Below are 18,008 nucleotides of genomic sequence, written 5' to 3'. Positions count from 1 at the left end.
GGATGAAGGGACACTGGGACTACACGTTGGCCGGAGAGGATGTCAGGGAAGGCTTCCTGAAGGAAGTGGCCTCTAAACTGAGACCTGAAGGAAGATCATTGAAACAAGAGAGGCTAGGAGTATTCCAGGCAGGGGCAGCTGCTAGTGTGAAACTTAGCGAGGAGGAGGAAGAGGGTGGACTCGGAGGGGGATCCTGAAGAAGCTCTACCATTGTCCAAATGAGAATCCCCGACTCCCTGTGGGGATGCGTGGTTGATTCCAGAGTGCACTAGGGCCCCGCAGCTGTGGTGAGGGAGGCACCTTAACTCCCTGGGATGGCAATGTCAGTTCTGGTGGTCAGCACCTCCATGCCAGACTCTCACTCTCGGCTCTGGCGTCTCTCTCTCTCTAAGTGCTGTGACTTGGGCTTTCATGCCAGCCTGGCCCGAACCTTCCGGACCTACCTCTCGGCTGAGTACAACCTGGAGACCTCCCGCCACGAGGGGCTGGATGTCATCGAGAACGCAGTAGACAACCTGGACTCCAGGAGCGACAAGCACACCGTCATGGACATGTGCAACCAGGTCTTCTGCCCGCCACTCAAGTTCGAATTCCAGCCCCACATGGGGGATGAGGTAGGCTTCTCCCAGGACTCCCCGTAGCAACTCCCGATGCTACTCTTGTTCCAGTCTGTTCTCTTGTGGCCCTGGGACGGGGGTGGGAGGCGAACATCACCGGCAGATGTTTCCCCCAGAGGCCTGAGAGTTTACTATGAACCTTGGGTCAACCTTGCTGACCCACGTCTCCCACCTGCAGCATCACAGGGCTTTGTTGCTCTTCATGCCAACTCAGGAGCCCCATGTGTAACAGAACAAAACATTGCTCAGTCACGTGCCAACTTCATGATTCTTGGTATCCTGGGTTCATTGTTGGGGCACATATACACGGCGGTACCCCAAAAAACCGATGTGTTGTGAGAAGGATACTGCATTTGGAGTTGGTCCCACCAGGTCAGACTGTTCATCAATTGTTCTATTTAGAGCAGCAGTTCTCAACCTGTGGGTCACTACCCCTTTGGGGGTCAAATGACCCTTTCACAGGTGTCGCCCGATTCATAACAGTAGTGAAATGACAGTGATGAAGTAGCAATGAAAACAGTTTGATGGTTGGGGGTTCATCACCCCATGAGGAGCCCGTTCCCCCTGCCGTGTGTTCAGACCTTCCACCTCATCGCCTGGACTTGAAGACTGCTTTCGTGACTCCCCCGCTGACTGTACAGCTTGGGTGTGTCCACACCGCTTCTTATCCAGCTTCTCTCGGCTCACAGCGCCTTCACCTCTGTCCCCGTCCACCTGTGCACCCCAGCGACTTCAAACGCTGATTTTTTTCAGAAACCGGTTGCTAGACCTTTCTTCCCAAGCACCCCTGGGTGGACTTAAACCTTTGACCTTTTGGTTAGTAGCTGAGTGCTTTAAACACTTGCACCTCGCAGGGTGGCCCTTCAACACCCAAACTCCCTGTCATCAAGTCCGTTCCTGCTCATAGCAGCCACATGGGGCAGGGTAGAGCTGCCCGGTGTGCTGTTCAAACTGGAACTTGTTGCAAGAGGAGAAAACCTGGCCTTTCTCCCTCACCTCATGCCAGCTGGTGATTTTGAACAGCTGATGTGGCGGTTAGCAGCCCAGCGCCCAACCCAATACAGCAGCAAGGCTCCTGGTGTTGTTTCCTTAGTGGTAAATGACCAGCATCAGTGATGGGACCCCCACTGTCCCTGATGACCTCAGGTCTTAGAGGGATGAGGGACCGAGGGAAGGTAGGCTGGCCCAGCCTGCATGCAGCAAGAGGGCCCTGGATGGAATGAATGGTGTAGCAGTTGTAGGTCTCTTGGCTCTTCTCCTCCCCAACCCCTCACCCTGCCGTTAGGAGGGTGCACACCCCTGACATTCCCACTGAGCCAGATGATGTTGAAGCTCTTAGTAAATCCACCATTGCCCCTGAGACACTACCACTATGATGGCAAGAAGGGTGGACTTAGGAACAAAAGACCGTGCCCTCCGTGGGCTTTGTCACACACTGACTGTGTGACCTGGGGTGAGTCCCCCCACCACTCTGGGCCTCCGGCTGCTTGTCTGTAGACCTGGGCATGAGTGCTCGACCTTGTCCCAGCTCCTCACTGGTGACAAGGGCACTGGGCCACTGTAGGCGGGGCTGTTGTTTCTGCAGGTCTGCCAGGTCAGCGCTCAGCAGCCCGTCCAGACGGAATTGCTCATGCGGTACCACCAGCTGCAGTCCAGACTGGCCACGCTCAGAATAGAGAATGAGGAGGTGAGTGAGCCCTTCCCTCGCCCCGGAGGGAGAGTTTCCTCACAAGGCCTGGCCCGGCCCAGGGAGTCCCCTCTCGCCACGCAGCGCATAAAGAACTATGGCATTATAGCAAACAATGTTCCGCTGTTATGAATATGACTTTCAGTTGCTAATCTCTCAGACGTGGACAGCCCAGCCCTTTTTCTTCCTAATGCACTCTTCGTCTGGAAGCCCTGCTGAAACCTGTTCACCATGCATGACCCTGCTGGTACTTGGAATACCAGTGACATAGCTTCCAGCATCACAGCAACATGCAAGCCATCCAGCAGGGCAAACTGGGAGGTAGCGGTGGCCTTTATGTTAAGGTTAGATTAATTCCTAGGTTACTGATTTGGAGCTATGGTCGGTGATGCCGCCTTCTCTCTTCCTTAGACTTCGCATTGTGATTCTGAATGAGCGTTGACAGAGCAAATTGATTCTTCCAACTCAACAGTTCATAGGCGCTCTGCTTGACGGCCTCGGTGATAATCACCACAGTGCAGCCTCATTCTCCCCACATCCTCCCTGCACATGCCACTGCCGCCGGCCTCCTTTCCCATCCCTCTGCATTTCTTGGTGTTATTGTTGACCAAGAACCCTGTCCTTGGTTTGGCAGAAAGTTGAGCCATCGGGGTGAGTCCCATTCCAGGCTTGGTGTCAAGGTGCTGGGAACTCTGTTAGCGGAATCCATCCTCTAACAACTGAAGGGTCAGTGGGCACAATTGTACGGTCATGATCTATAGAGATCGTAGTAAAGTCATTGAGAACAGGAAAGATAGGAGAGAGAATAAAATACCGGAATAGGGCACATTCTATGGTAGCAGGCTCACCTCAGCCCCTCTTGGTGGTCCACATGGAAGTGGGAGAGAAGAGCGAGAACATTTCCTATCTTGGGCCTTTTATAGGTAGCCATAAGACATTGATATTCAGTAGTTACATATGTCACAAGGTGGGTGGAATCAACAGGAATCAGGAGTCCACGAGCTCACAGGTGAGGACACCTCATACCTGCATCGGGGGAAGGGATGAGCGGGGCTGGGTGACAAGGCGGAAGAGATAGCAACAGGATGTCTGCTTCTGTAGGGAGATCAACTCAGCCACGTGCTCACTTTCAGGCAGCACAGCTGTTAGGGGAGAATCTGTGGGAACGCTATTTAAAGCAGGACAATGTACTTGGACTTTACCTCTAACTTACCAAAGTGGAGGCTTTCCTACCGTGGCATACCTCTGTCGTAAGGTAGGGAACACAGTCCTCGTCATATCTCCCTCAGTGTTAGTTTCCCACACAGCGCCACCAGTCCCCAGAAGATCAGGGTGCCTGGTCCTTTTTGTTCTTTGGAGTTTTGTCCTCCCTCTTCCTCCCACCCTTCTTGGGACCCCATTCAGAGCAGTGGGCAGCGGAAGCCGGGCATCACGGAGCCTTGGCTTCAGGTTCGTGTGGTCCATCGGTCCTTTGCACTGTCTTCTTGCTTCTTTAATCGTCTTCAGCCTTTACTTCCCTCACGCTTTCTTCTCATTTATTTAGTTTCTAAACAGTTTTATTGGAGGCGTAACCCAAATATTATACACTTCAGTAGTTCAATCCTATCAGGAAGTGCTGTCCATCCTTACCAGCAATCAACTGTAGACCATTTTCTTTTTGCTTTACTCCTTTTAATTAGCTCCCCATTTCCCCCCAACCTCCCTGACCAGACCCCCAAGGAACCATTAATCCAGTTACTGTTTCTATGGATGCAGCCATCCTGGATTTCGTCTACAGAAAGACATACAAAAATACAAAACAAAGAGTCAGTAGTGCTAACAACATTAATAAAATAGAGAAAAGCCCCAGTTGGAAAAACAAACAAACAGAAAATATGAAAAACTAGGGTCAAAAGGGAGATCAGATCAAATGATAAGATGTTAGATTTTACCCTTAGTTCTATCTGTCGTAACCTGCTTTCCAATGCATTGTTTATGATAGCAAGGTTATTGCCATCCCGGGTCCATGTTTTCAGAAGGGAGTCACCAGAGGCTTCATCCACATGCATTTCCCCTTCACTTTTTTTTAACTGCTAGAACTTTTAGATGTGTCAAAATGGGAATCAAATCAGATGTTGCATGTTAATCTACTACAAAGATTTCTACAGTATTCTCTGTCTGATAACCAAACTATTCACAACCCTAGATTATGGTCAGTGGGAAATCACCAAAGGCTTAACCCATGTGTAGATCTTACAAATGGATTGGGGGCTCCCAGGTCATCCATAGCCTTCTGCAAACCAGTAGTTTACGATTTAAGTGCTGATACCATTCCCTCTTTGGGATTTGTATTATATTATTTACAATCCTTGGATCACACAGGCTAGTTGTGCTTCTTCCATGTGGACTTAGTTGCTGCCTCACTTGGATGACTATTTGTTTGAAGACAGCCCTTAAGATCCCAGACACTGTTCTTTTTGATAGCCAGGCATCATCTAGTTTCTTCACCACACTTTGCTTTAGCACCCATATCTTCAGTGATCTCTTCATGAGGGCACATATTCAGCGGGACCATGCCATAAGAACCCATTGTTCTTAGATTGGGACTAGAATTAAGTGCGAGCTCAACATCCATTCATATACCTATGGTTTATAGATGTCTCTGGTTCACCTTAGAGACACCATTGTCACTTCATGTTCAAGAACAACCATCTCCCAGGAGCAAAAGTTCATTCTATTGATAGTGTTGTTAATTTAGCTAATAGTAAAGGGTTTAAAACGCAGTTGAGAAAAGGAAATTACGTAAGTAGGCTAGCTGCAAACTGAGATACATGAATTATTGATTTGTACAGATTCAATCCTGCAGTGGCAGGACACAGACAATGGGGTTGACGGTAAGGCAAACCTTTCAATAATATTCATGGTCAGCGGCAAAACCAGGCCTACCAGAGTAAGACAATAGCTCCCTAATACAGCAGGAAGGGCCTTGAAGTAGTGAGTAATTTCCAGTTCGATACCAAGGTCCGGCTATCTTCTGCTGCTTCTCATACCATGTAGTTTCAGCCTTAAGGCCAAGGGCCACGGCGAGTTTGAGGGAGAGCCCAGTTCACTCAGTGGGCTCTCCACAGTGAGTCCTTCTGGGGTGGCCTGTGAAGGACGCGGTGTGCCTTGAAAGCCCAGGTCTAAAGCCCCCGTGGTCTGTAGCGCAAGGCCTGGGTCACAAGAGACTCAGAAGATTCTAGGTCCCATGTGCCCGACTCGGAGCGCAGTTCCAGGCCTGGTCTCCCCTCGGCGTCCAGGTAATGTCTGGAGGTGGATCCTCCCTGTTGTTCCACCATCGGAAGTGCCTTGCTTTCTCTGAGACATGCAAGCTCCCGTCCTCAGATCTTTTTTTTTGCCCCGATGAGGAAAAACATTTTTATTTGTTTCCTTTTTTGTTTGCTTTGTAACTTAGCTAAAGGGAATGACAAGTCAGAGCAAATTAAAATAATTATATCAATTGGAAGGTATAGTTCATAAAATGGTAACTTTTCCAAATTATAAACGAGTAAAATTTCATTTATTCCTAATTATCAATGAGTAAAATTTCATTTATTCAGAATTACAAAATCATTCATTTTTAAAATAAAACGAGTTAGTGCACGGTTGTCTTCAGAGTGACGTGCTTGCTCTCCAACACTTTCGAGAGGTCTCGTGCGCAGGTTTCTCCTTTTTGAGATCCAGTGCTGTTTGGGATCTTTTGGCTGCTCCTTCCACGAGAACTGATTGTGGGTCCAAACAAGACAAAACTTTTCACAACTTTCCGTCTTCTCTGTTTACCGTGTGGGAGGGTTTGATTTTCCGTGCACGGGGTTGCATCCATCATGAAGGCTGCAGTCCTTGCTCTTCCTCAGCAGGTGCATCAGGACCTCCCCACTGATGGTAAGCAGGTTGTGGTGTTTCTTGGGGCGACCTTAGTCCAGTTTTGTATGGCCGCAATTAAATGGTCATCTCCCGCTCTCACTGTCTTGGAAATCTGACCCAGCTGAAGTGAGGCCGCCTCTGTCAGCGTGGTTTTTGAGATGTCCCGATGGAGAGGGTGCCGCGTGCCTCCTGGGCACGACCCAGGCTCTCTACCAGGTTGCTGGGCAGACGGCTGGTTTAGCAGAAAATCCATGACTTGGGAGCAGAAGCCTGCCTTCATCTTGGTGTTTATCCTTATAGCAGGGGACCACGGCAATAGTGTCCTTTTGCAATAGACTAACTTCACTCAGCATAAAGGCTTCCAGATCCCTCCAGAACATGAGGTGTTTCATGGTTTCATCGCTGATTTTTTAGGGATATGTAGTATTCCATTGTGCATATGTACCCAATTTTTTTTATCCATTCTTCTGATGGGCATATGGACTGTTCCCACCTTCTTGCTATGAGCTATGCTGCAATGGACTTGGGAGAGCATACTTTTGTTTGTGACTTGTCTCTTGTCTCTTTGGGGTGTATGCCCAGCAATGGCATTATTACTGTTGTCATTGTTAGGTGCTGTGTTAGTCTAGGTACTTTAGAGAAACAAATCCACACAAACTCATGTATAAAGAGAGCATTTTTTTTTCTTTTAATAATCATTTTATTAGGGGCTCATACAACTCATCACAATCCGTACATACGTCATTTGTGTCCAGCACATTAGTACATATGTTGACTTCATCATTCTCACAACACCCGCTTTCCACTTGAGCCCTTGGTGTCAGCTCCTCATTTCCCCCTCCCTCCCCGCTCTCCGCTCCCCCTGAGCCCTTGATAATTTATAAATTATTATTATTTTATCACGTCTTACACCATCCGACGTCTCCCTCACCCACTTCTCCACTGTCCGTCCCCCAGGGAGGAGGTTATATGTGGACCTTAATTTCATCTCTCATTTAGGCTGGCGCCTCATCTTTTTAAAATAGTGTGGTGCTGAGTCTCCGTGCATTTGCCTTTAGGTTCTTGTTCTTTTTATTCCTGATTTCCAGGGGTTTGGGCCCTGTGGTCTGAGAAGAAGGATTGCATGACCTCTCTGTGTTTCCATTTAAGGCTTGCTGCATGGCCTAGCATCTGGTGGATTTTAAAATGCATACCCAATGTGCTGGAGAGTTCCACTGTCAGTTGGAGCCTTCTGTAAATATCTCAGAGGTCAAGCGGTTGATTGTGTTGTTCGCTCGTCCATTCTTTATTGAGTTTCTTTCCTGTTGATCTGTCTTTCCTTGGGAGTGGCGTATTGAAGTCTCCTACGGTTATTGTTGAGCTGGTGATTTCTTGTTTCATCTCTGAGGATTTGCTTGATGTATTTTGAGCGTCGTCTTCTGGGGTGTGCGTATGTATGTTTATTATGGCTATATGTTCTTGGTCTATTGATTCTTTGATTATGATGTAGTGTTCTCCATTCTTGTCTCTGATGCCATTTAAAGACCTCAAAACCTAAAAGGCATTGTGAAGCTAAAGGATTGGCATTGATACGCTTTATCCCCCAGGTTAGGAAAACCCTGGACGCTACCATGCAGACCTTACAAGACATGCTGACAGTGGAGGACTTTGATGTCTCGGACGCCTTCCAGCACAGTCGATCTACAGAGTCCATTAAGTCCGCTGCCTCTGAGACCTACATGAGCAAGATCAATATTGCCAAAAGGAGAGCCAACCAACAGGAGACAGAGATGTTTTATTTTACAGTAAGTGGGGCCCTGACCAAGTACCAGTGCACGGTGTACTGAGACCCTGGCAGTGACTTGGGGGGAGAAGTTCCAAAAAGTGGGAGCCAATAAAATCACATGGGTCAATTAGACCTAAGAGTCTTGTAGCATGCTTTTAAAATGAAATTGCCTGACTTGGTTTTCTGAAAAGCAGAAAGTGAATTATCCGCCAGAGCAACAGCATCGATGTCGGCTTTGCAGTTTTTATAACATCCCTGCTCTAGAAAAACCCTGAGATAGAGTTGCATGGGGATTGTCAGCCTGAATAGTCTTGAGATGTGGGCTTTGAGAATAGTAACCTCGCTGGTCCACGCAGATTGGTCATGAGATGCCAGCCCTTCCTGTAAGCCCATCACTTTATCCCACTTGGTCAAGGCTGGGAGGAGCAAGGAAAGGGGGAATTGGGGCTTTAGTTCGATATGTGTCTCTTGAACACAGAATTTTAGAATTTCAATGGGGCCGCTAACTGCAAGATCAGCAGTTCAAAACCCCCAGCGGCTCTGAGGGAGAAAGAGGAGAGTTATTACACCCATAAAGAGTTAGAATTTCAGAAACCGACGGGGGCAGTGTTACTCTCTTGTGGGGTCACTTGAAATCAGAATTGACTCCAGGGCAGTGAGAAGGGAACTGAACATGACTACATTCAATCTGTCCATCTGATGCTTGAGTCTGTCCACCCACATCCCCACCCCATGGTCATCCGGGCTCTGTTTGGATAGCCTCAATCCTGAACGTCCCCTCCTCCCCAAGGCAGCCATTATCCGTGCTCTCTTCACCGTCAGCCACACTCAGGTTTCTAGCCAAGGATCTCAATTCCATCCTCCATACCAGCGGTTCTCAACCTTCCATACAGCTAGCTCCTCGTGTGGTGGTGACCCCCAACCATAACATCATTTTCATTGTTATTTCATCACTGTCATTTTGCTACTGTTATGAATTGGGTGAACCCTGCGAAAGGGTCGTTCAACACTCCCCCCCCCAAGGGGTTACGACCCCCAGGTTGAGAACCGCTGCTCTAGAACCTTCCGGAGCAGGGCTGATGCAACACAGCAGCCTCTCCCAGAGCTGCGACAGCTGGGTTTTCATTTCTGCAGGTGAACCTTCCAGTCCCCTCAGTCCTGCCTTGGAAGGCCTCGGTTTCTAGTGACGCTCCTGAGCATGTTTGATTGGCAGGTATTTCTGGGAAAGCGAGACCCCTGGCAGTGGTCTGGCCAGCACAGAATAGAGCAAACCTTGCACTCACCCTTCCCAGTGCTGTGCTCCTCTCCATAGATCTTAGAATCAGAATATTTTAAGTTCAAAAACTCCAGACTCACTGCCATCGAATCAATGCTGACTATAAGACAGAGTTGAACTGCCCCCATGAGTTTCTGAGACTGTAACTCTTTATGGGAGTTTTTACTAAGGAACAGCTGGTATTTTCGAACTGATGATCTTGTGTTTCACAGCCTGGCGTATAACCATGACGCCACCGGTTCAATCTATGCTCCTTCCATGCTGTTATCAGGTCGGGTCTCCTTCCTCCTACAGGCTGTGTAGGTGATTTCTAGGCTGATTTCTAGCGATTCCATCGCTCACAACTCGATTTCCAGTTGACGGGTTCCATTTATGGTCCCAACCTGCCAAGCTCCTGGTCCGACATACATGCTGCTTTGTCAAAACCTGTGTCAGTTGCGGATTCAGTGAACATGCCAACCAGGGCCAGAGCCAAAGAGCCCCCCAACCAAACCCACTGCCATCAAGTCAATTCTGAGTCCTTGTGAATCTTGATAAAGACTGCCAGTCTGTACAGCAGCAGAGAGCCTCGTCTTGCCCCTGTGGAGCAACCAGTAGTTTTGAACTGCTTCCCATTTGATGAGCAGCCCATTGCCTCTCCCACAGTGACAACCAGCCACTAGGCTGAGACTGAGCTACTAACTGACACCTTTTTGATGATGGTCCTCTAACCAGTCTCATCATGGGCTTACCAAGGGACCCTCAGCAAATCGCACCGTGGGCTGAACCGCTCTGGTCTCCGCTGTAAAAAGGGCAGACTTATCTCATCTCATGCAGATGGGGTGATTGTAAGCCCACTCAGTCCTTCCTCCTCCCGCCTGAAACCAGATAAAAGACTCACTCAGAGGCTTCTCTCTGGCATGCTAGGTAAAACTCTCCTGTCTCAGCCTGGGGGCTCTGGGACGGTCTCTTTATTCCTCTTGGCCCAGAAGCACAGCCCCCTGAAGAAGATCTCTGCCTTGTGCTCCATCTGACAAAAGCCTCTTTCACAGCTCCTGCTGTTCCTTGGTTTCTTTGTGTTCCCAAACCCTGACCTGAAATGCCTGCAGCCCATCACAAAGGGCCCGGCAGCCACTTGTGTCTGGGGTTGGGACAGGGAGGAACAGAGAGGCAGGTGCCGGGGAGGGCCCTGCAGCACATCGCCTCCCCTGACTCCCCAGATCCCAGGTCCTGCGGTGACTGGTCCCTTCTTTGTGCCTGTGTCTTACAGAAGTTTAAAGAGTACGTGAATGGCAGTAACCTCATCACCAAACTGCAGGCCAAGCACGACCTGCTGAAGCAGACTTTGGGAGAAGGTGAGGCTGATGTCGGTTGTGCGGTGCAGCTGCCACGCCTGCTGGGTGCATGGCAACCCCTCTCTGCCCCCGGCCCTTGGCAGAGTGGTCTCCCACACTAAGCCTACCTCCAAGGGCTGGGCAGGCTGGGGGCAGTGGTTGAAATGAATCCATCCAGTCTGACAGAAGCCAGAGTCTTGGTTAAGCCTGCCAAGCTCCTGGCCCAGGTGTTCAGCATACACATTGCCTTTCACACCTGTGTCAGCTGTGGATTCGGTGAACATGGCGACAGGGCCAAAGCCTTGTTGGGGTTGTAGGGGAGGGTGCAATGCAGAGTGACTGAGAGAAGGGCCTCTGATAGGGGTGGGGCACATGGGGTCTTGGACACAGGGATCTGCATGGACAGTGTTCACTTGTGTGCCCGGAATACTGTTGGAGGCCCGGCCGGGATGCTCAGTCCGGGGAAGAAAAATCATAGTGGAAGGTCAGTTCTTAGCCTTGAGGGGCTTGGGTGGGAGACTGAAAAGCACCCAAAGATGGAATAAAAGCCTCGTTGGGATTAAATTTTTTTTTTCTGTAGAATTTTTCTTTTTTGAATGTTTTATTCTCTAACTTTATGTTTTTAATTTGTCATTTTATTGGGAGCCTCTTACATAGTAAAAGAAATATTTTGAGCCAACTTCTCATGACACATAAAGCTTCACATCCCCTGTGTGCCTCTCCTCATTCACTCTCCAGCCACACCGAGCTGCTGGCTGCCCTTCAGAAGGCACCCAACTTATCCCTGCCCCAGGACCCAAGCCACCCACACGAGGGGTGAAGGGCACACCCAGGGTGCTGGTGCCAGTGGACCCAAGAGGACCTCTTGAAGCAGGCCTGGAGAGCACCAGACGTGTCTTGGGGAGGGGGCGGGGCTAGACTGGGCATGGGGTTGGCTAGCTGCTGCCTGTTGGCCTTGCCCCCCTCCTTGCCTTTTCGGTGAACCACTTGCTTCTCCCGGCTGGTGGGTACGTGTCCTGGTAGCTCTGTGCTGGGCCTGGGGCGAACCCTGACATTTGTGGGTACGCAGTGTTTGCAAGCTCCGTGCTTTGGAGGAGACAGTGAAAGATGAACCCCTTCCTGTCCCCCAGGAACTTATAATGAGGTGGGGATAGGGTGGGGGTGGGGAGCCATTCATGACCTCCTAAAAAGTTCAATGTGATGGCATTAAGTCACATGGGAAGACAAGCGTGATTACCAGACTGAGCACGCTGGGCTGGGGGCTGGGCACAGGGGATTGCCAGCCTTACCTCCAGGAGAAGTGACAGCCAGGGCTTTAGAAGGAACCCCATCGGGATTTTTCTTTCAATCAACTTGATGTGTAATTTGTACCTCATAATTCACACCCCCAAATTGGTGATTTTTTGATCAACGTATACACCCGTGTACAACCATCACTCATTAGCTGTCCAGGTTAGTGCAACCAACACTGCCATTACCATTCCGCTAGGAAGTCCCTTCTGATTTTATTTTATACCCTTTTCATTTTGGCAGTCTCCACCCGTCCTCCAGACCAAGCAACCACTCATCTGAGATCTGTCACCGTAGGTTGGTTTAGGAGTCCCTGGGTGTAGATGGCCACACTCACCCAGAGACCTCTGGGAAGACAGGCACACAAAACAAAGGATATTGCCTGTGAGTATAATGCTCTGTTACAGAGCATCCATATGAGACCAACTGGCCAGTGTCTATTCTAAAGCACAGATAAGTGGGCAGAGACATGGGAGCACTGGGAGCCAGGGCAATCAGGACCAAATGAAAGAGAATGTGGTCAGGTTGTGACCAAAATGTAACTGGTGTCATGGAATAATTTGCATAGACATGGTCAAAAGGCATCCTAATGTGCTGTGTCAGTGTTCTCCCAAAACAACGATACGTTTTTGTTTGTTTGTTTAATGGAGGAGGAAGAACAGGTCACGAGAGGAACTTGGGTGAGTGTGTGGTAGGGCAGCTGCTAGATGAACATTAAAGCGGGCGGTTCAATTTGACAGTCATGGGATTCGTGGCTGGGCACTCTTTCTCGTGAGCAGAAGGCAGGCCCATGCGAACTGGTGGCCACTTGAATTTTTAAGAAATCATTCACTCTGGATTTATGGACGTGGATGTTCTTCCAAACAAGAAGAACTAGCCATTGGGTGCACCCTTGGATCGGGGAGAGAAAGTGCTTCTCTCAGTTCCACCATGAGGGCTTATCAGATGTAAGTTTTATTATTGTCCTTGTCTTAATGGCCTTAATGGAATAGCAGTAATAAGAAGTTTGGGTTGGCAAATCTCCTGACCCAGTTAGTCTTCCAAGCTATTTAGCCTTCAGCCACACCTTCCTCTGGGAAGGGCTCCCCAGCTCTGCTGAGCTTCAAGCCCACTGCACCAAAAGCCCGGGGAAAACAGCTTCGGAAGTCAGCATGCAGCTAAGAACAGCGATTGTGAGGAACCTCCGGGGCCCTGCTTTCTAGCACACCATCTGCGAAAAGAGCCCACGTGCTGTGGGGAGAATGGATCTGATTAGCTCAGTCCATTCAGGGGAAGATTTTGCGTACACTTAAAAAAATCCTTTTATTAGGGTCTTGTACAACTCTTATCACAATCTATTGTGTAAGTACATTTGTACATTGGTTGCCATCATCATTCTCAAATCATTTGCTTTCTACTTGAGCCCTTGGTATCAGCTCCTCATTTTTCTCCTCCCTCCCCTCCACTCCTCCCTCATGAGCCCTTGATAATTTATAAATTATTATTATTTTGTCATGCCTTACACCATCTGACACCTCCCTTCACCCACTTTTCTGTTGTCCGTTGCCCAGGGAGGAGGTTAAATGTGGATCCTTGTCATCAGTTCCCCCTTTCTACCCCACCTTCCCTCCACCCTCCAAGTATCGCCACTCTCACCACTGGTCCTGAAGGGATCATCCGCCCTGGATTCCCTGTGTTTCCAGTTCCTATCTGTATCAGTGTACACCCTCTGGTCTAGCCAGATTTGTAAGGTAGAATTGGGATCATGATAGTTGCGGGGCGGGGGGAGCATTAAAGAACTAGAGGAAAGTTATATGTTCATCATTGCTACACTGCACCCTGACTGGCTCCTCTCCTCCCTGTGACCCTCTGTAAGGGGATGTCTGGTTGCCTACAGATGGGCTTTGGGTCCCCACTCCCCACTCCCCCTCATTCACAATGATATGATTTTTTGTTCTTTGATGCCTAATACCTCATCCCTTCGACACCTTGTGACCACACAGGGTGGTGTGCTTCTTCCACGTGGGGTTTGTTGCGTCCACTTTTCCCTTTAAAATGATCTTCGCTTTACGGAAAAGTTGCCAAGCACACTCCCCTCACTGCCCTCCAGTGGATTCCAACTCATCGGGACCACACCGTGCTGTTCACCACATGATGAACCTCCCTCAGTGTGAGCGTCTTACATGAAAATGTAGCGTTCGCCACGATGAGTCCACTGTGTACATGCGCACACACACACCATGATCATCAATGAAAATCCATACTTTCCCAGCTCTCTAGTTCTGTTTGGTGTTCCAATCGGCCTACCAGAAACATCTAGTTGCCACGTCTCCGGAGGCTCCCTCTTAGGTGTAGCATTCCCTCAGGCGGCTCTGGTTGGGGCGGTACTGAGCACTTGGAGAGCGCTGCTCAGCTGTTTACATTCAGAATGCGGGGCTTCCGTCTGATGGCTTTCTCAAGAAGCTCCTGGACTCTATGTTCTCTGGAGATGGGCCCCACAGAAGTGGCATCGTCATCACATCCAGAGTCCTGTCCCAGGACATACCGAGGGTCATCTGCACTCAGCTCTCTCCACAGAAGGGTGGCGTCAGGGTGGATTACCCAATAAACCAGGAAAGCCCGGCCTTGCTTATGCTTGCCTACTGATCACTAGTGAGCAGCTTCACATGGTTTTCACCACATAGCCCATGAAATGGTTCACTGCAGATTAGTAAGGAGTCATGACTAAGCGTGTACTTACCTTGGTTACTGGTACTCCGACCCTGTCAGAGACGGAGGCTTGGAAAAGAGGCCTTGATTCTGTAAGGAGGTGATTGTGGGCTTGAAAGAGAGAGTGAAGTCAGCCAAGCCTACAAGCAGAATCTTGGACATGGTGAACAACACGTGAAATGGTTCACTACCGATTAGGAAGTAAACAAACTAATGCAATGATTACCTTGCTTGTCAGGTAACCCAACACTGGGTGGAGGGTCAGTTGTGCCAGTCCAGCTGGGCTCTGCCCATCCCTGGGGCATGCTCCTCCTATCATTCTGTTAAAACATCTGGGGCTTCATGAATCAGGTCAGGGAAGGGCCCTTCAAAGCCTTCAGGGGAGCGGTCATCTGAAAGCATCAGCCATTCCAAACGACCATGAACCTGGAAGAAGGCGAAGGGGCTTGGAGCACTGGGAAAGGGATCGCAGTCAACCACAGAGATGGGGTCGAACTGCCGAGGCCCCCACCCACACATCCCTGGTATAATCAGGCTGAGTCAGCAGCAGACTGCTCGGAGTAAGTGGTTATCCCAAGAAAAGCGATTAGGGTTGTAAATAACTACTAGGAGTTGAAGGCCTTGGGATGGCACAGTCGTGAAAGGGCTTGGCTCTTAACCCAAAGGGCTGTGATTCGAACTCAGGAGGAAAAGATGCAGCAGGCTGCTTCCTTAAAGGTGCCAGCCAGGCAGTCCCATAGACAGCTCCCCTCTGTCTGACAGGGGACACTATTTGTTGGAATCGACTTGTCAACAGCCGGTTTTTATTTATATGAAGATTTGCAAACAATGGCCCATATGGTCAAGTCTTGATTTTGTAAATAAAGTTTTATTGGAGCACAGCTGTACACATCCATTTAAGTGTTTCCTATGGCAGCCCTGCCCCCGCCATTGCCGCAGCTTTTGGACTTTTGGCAGAGTTGAATAGGTGCGATGGAGATCCCACGGGGCCCACAGATCTGAAATATGGATGAGCAACCCTTTTTATCGTTTGGTCTACACCAAGAAAAGTCACAATGTGGAATTTCCGCTCTCGTTTGGAACGGAATAAAGGGGATGCGATCTCTCATAATTTCCTTCTTCCACGATGCGAGTCAAGGGATCAGGGTGGCTTCTAGGGCTGTTGAGTGAAGGGTGGTGGGGGAGGATCATTCAACTGAGAGAATATGCATTGGCTTCAATTGATGACACTGTTCTGCCTATTTATTTTGTTGAGAGTAGATTGATAAAATATTCCTTCCTGAGCATTTTGGTGGTGGTGTGATTATGCGTTGGGCTGCTAATTGCAAGGTTGGCAGTTAGAAACCACCTGCCACTCCATTGGAGAAAGAGGAGGCTTTCTCCTCCTATAAAGAGTTACAGCCTCAGAACCCCCAGGGGAGCTCTACTCTGTCCTGTAGAGTCTCTATGCGCCGGCATTGACTCGGCGGTGAGCTTGGTTGAGTTATTCAGGATGTTCTAAGAGTGTGGCTACTGTGAAGTTACACCGGAAGCCTCTCCTGTCATCTGAGGGTCACCTGGTGTAAGGAGGGAGGATTTGGAAATTTCTAAAACCTGTGTGAAATATGAAGCCAAGTGGAATGCTATGGCTGAAAATACAAGGCCCCTCTCCACCCTGCCCTCCTCCCGATGAATGAAGTCTCGTGCCAAGTGCCTCGATTCCACAAATGTCCTCAGCTTAAAGAAGCCCCCAAGTTAAAGGAAACACAAGATCTTTTGACTCACCTTTCTAAGAAGGGAACTTCTGAACATGATGACATCAATCAGACAAGCCAACAGGCTTCTCAGGGCTCATTAAATCGGCATGCCTATTACACCTGCTATCACCAACCCCCCTGAGAAGAAGAGCACACCCCGCCTGATATGCCCTTGGCTGCTGTTCTCCTGTGCTATTGGCCAGGGAGTGATCTTCTTCGGGAAGTCTGAGAGCCCTGACCTTCTCAGTCCTCTGGGGTTGGTGCAGGAAGCTCCAGGCTTGCCACCTGGGATGTGGGTGGTTTTCCATTTTCTAAAGCCTCTCAAGTATGAAAAGTTCTTTTTCATAAAAGGGATGGGACATAACCTCTTCAGGCCAAGATTTAATAGCTCATTACAGAGGAAGCTATCCCCCAGGATCAGATGGTCGCCTCCTCGCAAACGACCAGCCTGCCCACAATCAATCAATCAATCATAAAAATAAAATGAAGTAAGTAAATATATATATATTGCTTCCTAACCATCAGTCATTGAAAACACATGTCACATCCAGGGCACAATACAGCACCAATGAAAGTCACTGTGTTTCTCTCGTTCCTCGAGGCTCCCTCACCCCCCCCCCCACCCCACTATCATGATCCCACTTCTACCTAACACTCTCTCACTCACTCGCTCACTCACTCTCTCACTCACTCACTCACGCTATCATGACCCCAGTCCTGACTCCCACTGCGGGCTAGACAGGAGCATGTACCCTGGTACAGAGAAGGGATAAGAGCTCACAACCCATGGAATCCAGGAACAGAAATGGGAGTAGCAATACCAGGAGGGTAGGGGGAACGTGGGGGGAGGAAGGGGGAACCGATCACAATGATTGACACATAACACCCCCTAAGGGGGATGAATAACAGAAATGTGGGTAAAGGGGGACAGCCATCAGTGTCAGATATGAAAACAATAATATATATATAAAATTTATCAAGGGGTCATGAGGGTGGGGAGGGAGGGAAAAAAGAGGAGCTGATACCAAGGGCTCAAATAGAAAGTAAATGTTTGGAAAATGATGATGGCAACATATGTACAAATATGCTTGATAGAGTTGATGTATGGGATGTTATAAGAGCAGTAAGAGACCCCGATAAGATGATTTTTTTTTTTATTAAAAGAAAGAAAGAAAACACAGGGAGCACAGGTCTACCTGAACACACCTGAGGTCCGGGTGCCTCAAGTCAACTAGATGGTAACTGGTTAACTGGGGTCTGGACTGGATTTGTCCCAGACCCGAGATGCCCAAAAGACGCGGGGAAAAAAAGGGACCTGTCTTATCCACGTTTCCCATTTTCTGCTCTGGCCATTGGCTCAGTTTAACCGATGGCAGTCTCCTTTGCATCTGGTTGTAGCTTGGCTCAGGAACTAAGGAGTTCTGTGCAAATTCCTCCAAAGTCTCCTTTTAAGCCTCGGGGTAACTGCTTCATTGGTCTTTTCTTTGCCTGCCCCCACTCTGCCTCCTTTTCTGCAGGGAACGCATTTGCTCAGATCATTCTTTAACAAACCCTTCATGTTCTTATTGGATGGGCGTGTTCAGTATGGAAGCCACTGGCCACGGCTGTTGTGAATGAAGGCGTGTTGAAGCCACAGCAGCTTCCGGAGCGGGGCCGCAGGGATTCGAAGCCACAACAGATGTCTTAGGACTGGTGCCCTTCAGTCCCAGGCCCATGACAATTGCTTAACCAATGTCCATGGAAACAGAACAGGG

The 18,008-nt window shown here is 49.1% G+C and overlaps 1 protein-coding gene across 4 annotated transcripts in view; it reads left to right on the top strand.

Annotated features, from left to right (window-relative positions):
* The window catches only part of SRGAP3 (SLIT-ROBO Rho GTPase activating protein 3), a 286,222-nt gene that overhangs the window by 221,395 nt on the left and 46,819 nt on the right, over window positions 1-18,008 (top strand). For all 4 annotated transcript variants that reach the window (XM_004702263.2, XM_004702262.2, XM_045289778.1 and 1 more), the window contains exons 7-10: window positions 393-614; window positions 2,203-2,304; window positions 7,773-7,970; window positions 10,477-10,561. In XM_004702263.2, the coding sequence (XP_004702320.1) occupies window positions 393-614; window positions 2,203-2,304; window positions 7,773-7,970; window positions 10,477-10,561 (607 nt within the window). The remainder of the gene's footprint in view (window positions 1-392; window positions 615-2,202; window positions 2,305-7,772; window positions 7,971-10,476; window positions 10,562-18,008) is intronic.

The sequence above is a fragment of the Echinops telfairi genome, unplaced genomic scaffold, assembly GCF_000313985.2.
Source record: "Echinops telfairi isolate 266 unplaced genomic scaffold, ASM31398v2 ScPeMD7_31;HRSCAF=116, whole genome shotgun sequence".
Classification (NCBI taxonomy): Eukaryota; Metazoa; Chordata; class Mammalia; order Afrosoricida; family Tenrecidae; genus Echinops; species Echinops telfairi.
Note: the sequence above shows the minus strand (reverse complement) of the source record. Positions and strands in the feature narration are given on the sequence as shown.